Here is a 10,513-nt window from a genome sequence, read left to right as displayed (position 1 = left end):
ACTCCCAGTATGGGGGATCAACTTAGATGACCAAACTCATTTTTAAATCACAGTGGTGCAAAAAGCTGAAGAGAATCTGATGTCACCATTCAAAAATCACATCATGCAACATGACAGAGGGGCTAGAATCATGCTGAGGACCTGAAACAGTAGTAAGTACATCTGGATTTTTTTTCTCTGATTAAATACCATTATCCCAATACCCAAGTGTTTACTCTTGGGTTAGAATTTGAAGGAAAGGGTCATAAATTTTTGCACTTTGAAGGGCAAAAATTCCCTGTGAAATAATTTAGAAATGCACAAGACATTATATCCCAATTCAGAAGCAGCAGTGGGAATATAAGAACATGTACACATATACACAGGACAGCATTCTGCTCAACTTCCAGGTTCAAGCATCAGTAAGTTGTGTTAAAGAGAGAAAATGAGCCTGAAGAGCCTAGCAAGTTACATTTAACACTCCTTTTATTGCAGTAGAAATTTTAGTTTTTATAAAATCCTCAAATTACAGGATATACACATAATCTCATTGCAAGTCTTTAGCAGCTGTAGAGCATTAATCGCATGCAGTTGCTTCTGCAGAGTGTGAGTATTCTATAAATAGCTAATCACATTCAGAGAGCAAGACAAGTAGTCAAAGAATATCATATTCAATTCCCAACTGGTTCATCAGTACCAGGAGGTTTAGCAAAAAAATGAAATAAGTTTATAAGTACATGGCTCTGATCTAAAAACTAATACAACTGGAAAGTCAGAATGATATCCATATCACACAAAGATAACTCAACAGTTACAGGAAAATACTTTGCTCCAAGACTATTTTTGAAAGATTTTCTCATAAGGTTTCTCTGACTATGGAAGAATAGTTAAGTTCAGGGCTACAGAAGTTTACAAAAGGCCAATGAAAGCCCTTTAACTTCATCCAATTAGAATACTAACACTAACTACAGAAAATTTGGCAAATATTTTGCCTTGAATTTCTGAAATAAATTGTGTTCAGACAGATAGTATCATTTTACCATGTCCTACCCTTCAGCTGCTGGGTGAATGCATAATCAGTGTAATTAATTTATGCACTTAATTTAATATTCACTTCTCTAGTCATGACACTGGCTTCAGACCAGTCATTAGCTGGATTTATGCCAAGAAATCCAACACCCATTTGTTTCAGAAGCTCCCTAAACAGGTGCAATTCTTTATGCAAATTTCTCATCACAATGAGGGTCTCAGAAACTGGAATAACAATTTATAGAGAGCTACCTAGAGATCAGTTTTCTAAAAAGCTAACATGCTTGAATTACTGCAGTCTCAAACTTGTGTGGACACAAGAACAAATCTGCAATGACTCTGCAAAAGTTACTTCAGTAACACTGATTAGTTCATTTGAGACATGGTTAAAAGTTTAAACATTGCATCTTAGTCTGAAAATCCTACAGGTCAGCAGTTTGGCTTGGTAAAACAACTTGTTATGACAAGAAAGCTGCACAGAGTTTTCTCTGCTCAGTCTTGATATTTCTTCCAACAGCATAATGTAAGATTATGTCACAAGGTAGAAACATGGAAGAGTTCTTCTTAAGTATTATTAATAAAAATAGCCTCTCCATCAGAAAGGAGTGTTATCTCTGTCAGCTTGATAGATTTTAATGCCTTTTCTTAACTTCAAAGTGGGCTGTATTTCTACACTGAATATAGTATATTGGAAAAAACAGTTTTACAGATACATTTGATAAGCAGAAGAATACTGTCCAAAGTGTACTGCATAGGTATGTGTATCAACTGCTATCCACTGGAGACATCCTAAAGTAGCTATAGTTCCAACTAACATAAACCTAGTGAGCACAGATCTCTTTATAAGAAGTTTCAATCAATCTCAAACAATCCTTGATTTAAAAAACAAAACAAAACAACAAACTTGTATGATAGGGCATGGTTTTGGTAGGATACAGCTAATTTTTTCATCAATTAACAATACAGTACAGTTAATTTAAGTTTCTATTATTTGTTTTGGATATGCTAAATTTCATATTATCTCCAAGAAAAGCATATATGTATTTTTACACAGCCTGGAGTGAGATCAGTGTAAAACCAGGAATTTCCAATCATCAGCAGAAGTGCCAGCTGCTCACAATGTTCACAAAACGCGAGTGCCTGAATTTGGCTATGCAACAGTTGGTGCCAATCTGCTTATAAAGGAAATGCCGCTGAGGCATAGTCTTCTAACAAAAACAGGGCATGAGGGCTTCATTATTAAGTGTTCAACAACAATCCTGAGCTCGGTGAAGAGAGTCCTGAAAAATCAGATTTAAAGAGTTTTAAAATCCTACAGCATATAACAGAACTATTATCTACATATATCTTTCATTCACTTCTCAGTATCACACTCACATACACATTTTAAGTTAAATTCTTTAGACCAACTCAGTGCTGCTTCTGAGAGCTTCAGAATTCTTGACTTTTAAACATTAACATTTTAACTAACTCTATATCCATCCTCAGCTGGAAGTTACTGAACTAGAGACAACAGAAAAATTCCACCTTCAAGCATAAAAACAAAAGAAAAAAAGGACTATAAAGGCTACAGAAGCACTATAAAAAAGAGAAAAAAGAATAATGCTTTATCACAAATAGTGTAAGGAGCTTGGAGGCTATCGTGTTTGTGCTACTTCTTGGCAACATGCAAGAACCCTGCACTGCCGAAGCAATTATTAGAACACAAATATGATAAATAAAACCCTCATCACCAATTTCCCTTAAAACCACAAAAATGCAAGCAGAACACTTTGGATAAACTAGTTCTACTGAACGTCAATTTTAGTATTGCACAGCTTAAATTATTTTTAGATACCAAAGTAATAAAGCAACTTCATAGATGTTTTTGGTGGTGTTAAAAATAAATACATGTAGTAGGATGAACAATTGATTTCTTACAAAAATAGGGAATAGAAGACAATTAAGCTTATGATTCTCACACCTGCCTTTGCATATCATGGCAGCCAAAGCCACTTTCTTGGCACTCTAGCAAGCCATTTTCTGACTGAGTAGACTGGAAAGTCTGTACACAAAGTCTTATGCTATGCAATGGTCGTAAGAAAACTGAGAAAGCACTCCCCTGAGAAAACACTCATAGGAATATTTATGATTTCAAAGTCTAAAGCATTAATAATGGCTTGACCAATTTTCAAAATCAATAAAGTTCTATTTCAAATACAATTAGCCTTTTTTATGAATTTAACTAAAGAAGGTAATGAACATGTTTAAGATCATCCACAGGATTTTTTTTCTCAATAGTATACATAATCAATGTTTTTAAGTGCCTATTCATATTTGGGCTTAGCCTCAGATGTACCTAGAATCTAAAAATAAGGATATGTCTCAGATAAGAAAGGCTTTCTTCTCCCAAAGTGTAGTTTTAATTACACAAGCATGTTCTGAAAGCTCCCATTCAAGAATGGCGGTACATTTCTGATCACTTACATGAAATAAATCCAACCTTTAACCAGCCAGGGTTTTATTTAGCATCCAGGTGTATTTCACATTCTACAACTGCCATTTGCAGATGTAGTATTATGAGTTCTGCATTCATTTGAGAATGCAAAGTTTCTGAATACCTAAGCACTATGCTGTTAAACACTAAGTTCCAAAATCAGTTTAGTACTTACCGACAGTACGGATTTCGCCGAGAAGAGTAGCGCAGTGTAAGAAACCTATAGTAAATGAATGGCTGGAGCAGACTCCCTTGTCCACTGAAAGAGAATAGTTCAGTAGAACTTACTAGGGACAAAAAACAAAACAAAGCACCAAAACCAGGAATTTTTCTAAGAAAAGCAAACAAACTATGTGGGCTCAAAAAAAGGCTAGATTTGGGTCACATTGGTTCAGAAAATCAAGATCTGACAAGAAAAAGTACAAAAATATACTCTCACAAACGCAGAAACATTATAGAATAAAACTGCTCAATGAAGCAGTTAAAGAAGTGCTGTTCTTGTATTGATTTTATATTTATGAAGTGTTTTTATATGCCTCATTTCTGGTGGTGTGCCAAGAGTCACAGGAATGATGGTGGACACATGTTCCATAGCAAGAAAACACTTGTTGGTCAAGCCCAGGAACTGGCTGACAACTAGTCCAGTTACAGTGACTCTGTTCAATCCAACTGTAGCACTTTGAATATCTGGACCATATTCTAGCATCTTTTGCAAAACTTCTCAGAACTCACTGCAGAAAATTACAGATGTGTAATGAGACTTTAACCCCAAGCTAATACCCAGTTATTTCAGTTACAGTGAAATTAGGCTTTGGTATTTCATAAAACTGCTGTTTGACATGGCTGTGCTGTGAAATAGTGCAAACATAGCAAACAAACCATACACAGCAAAGCACAGAAATGCCCTAAGTTTTAGTGACTGAAGCCACTTTAATTAACACACTATTTTAAAATTCTCTTTGAATTTAAACATGATGGTAAGGAAGTTCCAGTAATTAGAACTCCTTCAAGTATTAGCATCATCTTTACCCAGAAGAAAAATTTAAAGTGAGCTACAGGAGGGAAGAAAGAGGAAATCTTGAAACTTGGACAGTATTGACAAACAATTTAATATGCTACCACATTTAAAGAACAAAATCTCACAAAAGCTGCATTTAGCAATTAAATTATTTTAAAGTTTGGCACATGACCTTTTACAAGCTTCAGTTTCTACCAGATGACATATCAAGTAGCAACATTTTACATACTACATTCTCCACAGAGAGGCAAAAGAAAAAAAAAAGCTATGCTAAGTTCAAAGCACTTGAAAGTTTCAGATACTGGACAGAGTGTATATGTCAGCTGATAAGTGGTCTCAGATGGAATGCAATCCTTGAGGGCTGAAGCATTGAAATGTTTTGCTGATATATCAAAAGATAAAGACAAATTATGCAGGTCATTATGCTTATACAACTTCAGTAGGATTCCAACATGTTCAAGATCCCTAAAATGACTTCAACAGGCTGCACAGCAGGCAAAATCAAATGGAATAATAAAAAAAACCCCAGAAGGGTCACTGCTCAGAAGCAGCATAGGAGAGAATGCAACCTACTCCTACTTGCATAGTTTTTGCATAATGAAACTTTGCCATTTAAATTTCAGGAATCTAATTGTCAAAAATAAGAGTTCACTTTCAGTGAAGCTGAAGATCTTAATATTCTACCGAACTAACTAAAATTAAACTTACTGAATAATGTACTGATAGAAATGTAGGCGAATTCAAGTTTCAAGCCTGAAAAACTCCCATGTAAGTCATCACCCACACTATGAAAGGGAAGGTTTTTGGTGCTCATTTACATCATAGTGAATACCTTTTGATGTCAGAATGCACCAATTTAAGAAGCCTAAGAATCACTTAAATTTGTTTGAAGTTCAAGCCTTGGTCAGCCAGAACCATAAAAATAGAGTACTATGATCCACAGAGAACTCATTTGCAAAAAGCAGTCTTGTGTAGCAAGCTTCTAATTATTTAAATATTTATCATAATTCTTACCTGAAGAGCATAAAAACTGTAGCTGGCATCAGGAAAATTTCATTGCAAGCAATGAATTTTAGAATATTCTGTTGATTAGCATTAAGTTTCTCTAAGAGATTTCTCAAAAAGGGCAAACTATTTGAACTTCGTGCCTTTAAAAGAAGAAAAAATTATTTACAGAAAACATTAAAGTTAGACCTATCTTCATTAGCACAGAGAAAACAAAATGCAAACCATTGCTATTTACCACCCATTTCAACATTTTAAGACTTCATCAGTTTTGAGATTAATATCCTAAGGAAAACTACTGCAGGCTTGGAACTCCATAATTTAAGAGTTCAATTGAAAGCACCAGATGTTGCAATTCTCTCATCTACCAATTTGAGGTTCAACTGCACAGAGACAGCCACAAGCCTTGTTCAGTGCCCATGGTAGCAAGACAGCCCAGTTAGGAACACCAAAGCCTGCAGTTACAGTAGGATGCACAAGGCAGTGCACTGAGCAGCAAGTCCAACTGGCAAGTATTTTGCTTGCTAGTCTCACCCTATAGTTTGTTATTTTACTACTGAAATTGAACAATAAAATTCACAGGCTATGGTTTAGCTTGAAAAAGACACATCTTAAGTTTGAACTTAACTGTCCCACAGATTCTATTTCCTTCAAAGAAAAGCATTTGAAGAAAAATTATTATTGGCAACTCCAATATATCATCCTACAGAAGGGAAAAAAAATAAAAAAACAAACCACAAAACCCAACCAACCCAAAAACGTCTTCTCAAATTCTCTGTGCTGAGATTCCATACTACAGTTTCAGTCTAATTCCTCTAGTGCAGCCAAAGAAAACCAAGCCAGAGCTGCAACTTAAACCTGTTTATAAATCCCAACAATACCAACTGTATTAATCCTAACATATACATATCATACTTACATCAAGAACCTTCTTTGTGTATGTGGCAGCATGAAGCAAAGAGAACAGCAGAACTGGAAAAATACTCACTGAAGCAAGCCATAAGGAAAATTACAGGCTGTACAAGTGCTTCTCCATGATGTTATACTACACCAGTCATAGCTTGATGGCTCTTTTCAAAAGTTTGGCTGGAATGATCTATACTGGGTGAAGATAAGTATATGTCTAAGACCTATATTTATAGCTCTTCCTTTTGCTTCTTACACCTCTTTGCTATGCATTTTTATTAACTTCAAAATATGGGTGTCTGCAAGTATGCAAAAGTATAACACACACCATTAGACACCAGTGTGCTTCTCCTGAAGTGAGTTCTCTCTGCACAGAAGGCACATGTGAGCTAGTAAGCTAAAAACCTCTCATGTAGTCGTATTTTTTGTTAAAACATGCTACAAAATTCATTTCTTTACCAAAGAATATGCAGTTGCCAGCCATTTTGATTTTAGAGAGCAAGAATGTAAATATTTCTCTGCCAGAAGGATTTTAAGAGTAGGACATTAAGCATACATTGTGTGGCATAAAGAAATGTCAGCCCTGACATGTCACCTTTGACAATCCACAGGAGCAAATTTTGCAGACTTTATCAGTTTAATAACTTATCTGAGAAAGCTACTACTGAATAATTATCTCTCTTCATGATGAATGTCTGCTACAGTGAGAAGAAACATGTAAACCCTGTAGTGGCAATAAAAAAAAATTACCAACTTCTCCAAATATCACTGTAGGCTGGCTGTAAAATCCACCAAACTTGAACCTCAAAAAAAAGAAAATCTAAGTAACCAGGGAATGCAGTGGACTAATTATAGAGCTGATTAAACTGAATATGGATCAATCAACATAAGCCTCTCATATTTTACATAGAGTGTATTCTATAAATAGCAAGCACATCAAACTAGTTCAAGCTAGTTTTTCAAATCATGGCAAAGGCGATAAAAAGAATCATGTTTTTAATATATTTAAAATATTAGCAGGATGACACGAAAAAAGGATACTTGTAACAGGGTAGGAATTCACAAAAATAAGGGAGTACAACAGGTAATGGCAGCTGTCCTCCAGCAAAGCCTGGGCCAGAAATGCCCTGCTCAGCTGGAAGTGGGGTAGCCTTTGGTGCAGTCGGAGGGCACTGGTGAGAGCATTTGCCAGCAAGGCACGCTGATAAAAGCTTGCTGCTTCATGCAATCTGCAAATCATCAGAGGAGATGTTACCATGTGAACCAAGCTCAGCAGTCTTCTACCCCTGAGAATTGCATCACAACTGAACAATACTTGAAATATTTATTTCTATTATTGTACATGAGCACTATTCCCAAAAAATAACTCAGAAACTGTTTAACACTGATTTTACTGCAGGTGCTTAAGACAATTCAATATAATACTCCATTTACACACAAAAACATACATTTACCACTACTTTGCATTTATTCAATATGTTTTCTAAACACATCTACAAGTGTTTTAAATCAATCCAAAATCTGTAAGTTATTCTGACAAAAAGCATCCAAGTAAGCTGAGTAACAGCAATTTACCTTACATGAAAAAACAATTCTATGCAAAAGGAATCTAGTTTATTAGTAAATTTCTAATGCTATTTTACAATATTACAGTACATACCCTAGAAGAGGCAGGACAAATAAAGCTGAGCAGTAAACTGTGAACAAGCGGGAAATCCACATTGCTGTATCCAGTTTGTTAGCCATCAGAAATTGCTACATTGGAAGAGAAAAAAAAAGAAAAAAAAAGACCAGCCCCCACAGAAGTTGGTATCTTAATACTGACATACAATGAACATTCATCCCAACCCTTTTAAACTGCAAATCTTTCTCCAACCTCAAATATAAGCAAATTATAGCTTGAAGCAGAAAGCTTTTTTTTGTTGTTCTGTGATACTTGGCTCATATGATGTTACAGATCAAAAATAGCTCAGCTTCCTCAGAACCAAGAGGCTCCTTTGTATATTACAATCAAATACAGTGGTAAGAACTTCTAAAAAAATGTTTTTTCTATCCAAACACGCCTCACTAAACAGTCAGCTTCACAAATGCTATCATGGGTCTCTAGACCTGACTTTTGCTTCAAAGTTTCTTTTAAAATGCACACACCTGGAGCTAAATCTCAGCAATTCTTAGTGAGGGGGGAAAAATATAGGGTCAGGTAAAGTTAGCATAACTAAATTACAAGGAAAGTGGCATTGTTTTGGCTTACATATTCCTGGCCTTGAAAAAGCAGAAACCTTTTCACAGTAATCCTGCACCTCTCCTGTTGTTGAGCTCTCCCTAACTACAGCCCTCCTCAGTCCTGATATAGCCAAAGCGCCAGAAAGGGTCCAGTGCAACACAGAATGCTTTTAGCTATATGTGCATCAGAGTCAAAACAACAGCTTCCTTCCACCTGAAAGAGTCCATATTTTTTTCCAAATTTGGACCAGCTTTTGAAGATTCCTCTTTTCCTCTACTTTCCTAGTGCCTCTCTATGGAAATGACCAGAAACCTACAACCATCTTCCTAATATGATTTTGTATCTTACTTGGACAACATATCTACAGAAATGGCATGAAGCTGTGTCAAGGCCAGGTCAGATTATCAGGAAAAGGTTTTTCACCCAGAGGGTGGTTAGGCACTGGAACTGCCTCTCAGGGAAGCAGTCACAGCACCAAGCTGGGGCTTGAGAGTCACAGAGTTCACGCGTTTGGACAATGCTCTCAGGCACACACTGTGACTTCTGGGCTGTCCTGTGCAGGGCCACGAGTTGGACTCGATGATTCTTGTCGGTCCCTTTCAACTCCGCATATTCCATGATTCCGTGAAATACAGATGCTACCACACTGAATTACTTTCAATTCAGCCATTTTCCAGAGCGGCGGCACACTAACCGCACGCTTTCAATCGGAAAGCGAAAGCCGCTCCCCCTGCCCGCACCCGGGCGAGCGGTGCCCCGCTGCCATCCCAGCAGGCTCCCCCGCCGCCGGAGCAGCACCGCGGCCGGCCCGGCCCCGGGCCCGGGAGCTCCTTACCACGGCCCCGCCGCCGGCCCCGCCTGGCATGGGCCCGTTCTGCGTGGAGTCCGCCATGGCCGCACCTGTGGGGAGAGAAGCGCCTCAGTCTGCGGCACACGGGCGACCGCAGCCGCCGCCTGCCGAGCTCCCGCTCCCGGCCCGGCCGCGACCCACCGCAACCTCCGCACCAGGCACGGAACACGCTCCGGCGGATCCGCGCTCCCGGATGCGGCGGGACGCCACTTCCCGCGGGCCGCGGGGCTGCCGGGCAATGTAGGCGGTGACTGGGATGCTCCCGACGGCGCCGGGCGGCCTCACGGGGCGGCGCTGGGAGGCAGCGCGGGGCTGGCCCGGCGGGATCGCGGCGGGAGCGGGACGCGGCTGCGGGGCCAGCCCGCTGGGCGGTATGCTGTCCCTTCCCCGCTGTCCACAGCAGCCCGGATATCAGGTGCCCAGCTCCGTCTGTAGGGGCTGTTCAGGGCACTTGTGTGTGGTGACAGCACAGCAGCGATATTGATGCTCGCTTCGGCCGCAGTTTGGGGAGCGTTTGCTCACTGAGGGCCGACTGGATTTCCAGGGTTTCCACAGCAGCCTGGCGAGGCTCAGTGCTGGGCATCAGCAATGTGAATGGGGCTGCCAGGGTCACAGGAGCCGTGCAGGGCGCTCCTCCATTCCCGGTGCTGTGGGAGCTCGGAGGTGTCACAAAAACGGTGCAAGGTTGTGTCCCTGCGTTTTAGTGTCATTGGCTCCCTATAATGTAAAAAAGGGAAGGGAGGGGAGGGGGCGAACCCAAAAACGCACCTCTTCAATGCCACGTGGGCCTAAAGACCGTCAGCGGTATTACCTTAGAGAGCAGCATTTTTGAAACAAGCTTCTAAAATCTGGTCAAGAATCATCAAACCATAAAATCACAGAGCTTTACTCAAGTATAGGCATATCAGCAACCCCTGACCGGAGGATGGCACAAAGCAGAAGCAGCCTTCTGCTCATCTCCCGACGAGTAGCATATGTAATTTGCAAGGTCTTGGAAAATTTTAATCCTCCCTTCATTAATCTTCC

At 39.4% G+C, this 10,513-nt stretch overlaps 1 protein-coding gene across 4 annotated transcripts; it reads right to left on the bottom strand.

Moving 5' to 3' along the window:
- Window positions 1-447: 447 nt before the first annotated feature.
- TMEM33 (transmembrane protein 33) lies at window positions 448-9,758 on the bottom strand. Of its 4 annotated transcripts, none has more exons than XM_063401845.1 (8): window positions 9,629-9,758; window positions 9,473-9,537; window positions 8,074-8,165; window positions 7,455-7,642; window positions 6,427-6,494; window positions 5,517-5,650; window positions 3,660-3,743; window positions 448-2,288 (listed from the first exon to the last, which is right to left on the bottom strand). In XM_063401845.1, the coding sequence occupies exons 2-8, from the start codon at window positions 9,527-9,529 to the stop codon at window positions 2,159-2,161; spliced, it is 753 nt and encodes a 250-aa protein (XP_063257915.1). In that variant the 5' UTR covers window positions 9,530-9,537; window positions 9,629-9,758; the 3' UTR covers window positions 448-2,158. The 4 variants fall into 4 exon arrangements, with proteins under 4 accessions (XP_063257915.1, XP_063257913.1, XP_063257914.1 ...); XM_063401843.1 differs by having other exon boundaries at window positions 8,074-8,168; window positions 9,629-9,752; XM_063401844.1 differs by having other exon boundaries at window positions 8,074-8,168; window positions 9,643-9,728.
- Window positions 9,759-10,513: the final 755 nt, after the last annotated feature.

Source organism: Prinia subflava, chromosome 7 (genome assembly GCF_021018805.1).
Source record: "Prinia subflava isolate CZ2003 ecotype Zambia chromosome 7, Cam_Psub_1.2, whole genome shotgun sequence".
Classification (NCBI taxonomy): domain Eukaryota; kingdom Metazoa; phylum Chordata; class Aves; order Passeriformes; family Cisticolidae; genus Prinia; species Prinia subflava.
The sequence above is the reverse complement of the archived record's forward strand: the minus strand, read 5'-3'. Positions and strand labels throughout refer to the sequence as shown.

What these genes read in the sequence shown, in the direction of transcription:
- TMEM33 (XM_063401843.1), bottom strand. Translation starts at nt 9,529, where the DNA reads ATGGCGGACTCCACGCAGAACGGGCCCATGCCAGGCGGGGCCGGCGGC. An exon ending in GGGCCGGCGGCGGGGCCGTG is followed by an intron (nt 8,169 to 9,472) that starts GTAAGGAGCTCC and finishes CTTCCAATGTAG; the next exon opens with CAATTTCTGATGGCTAACAA. An exon ending in GAATTCCTACCCTGTTACAA is followed by an intron (nt 6,495 to 7,454) that starts GTATCCTTTTTT and finishes GGCTTGCTTCAG; the next exon opens with TGAGTATTTTTCCAGTTCTG.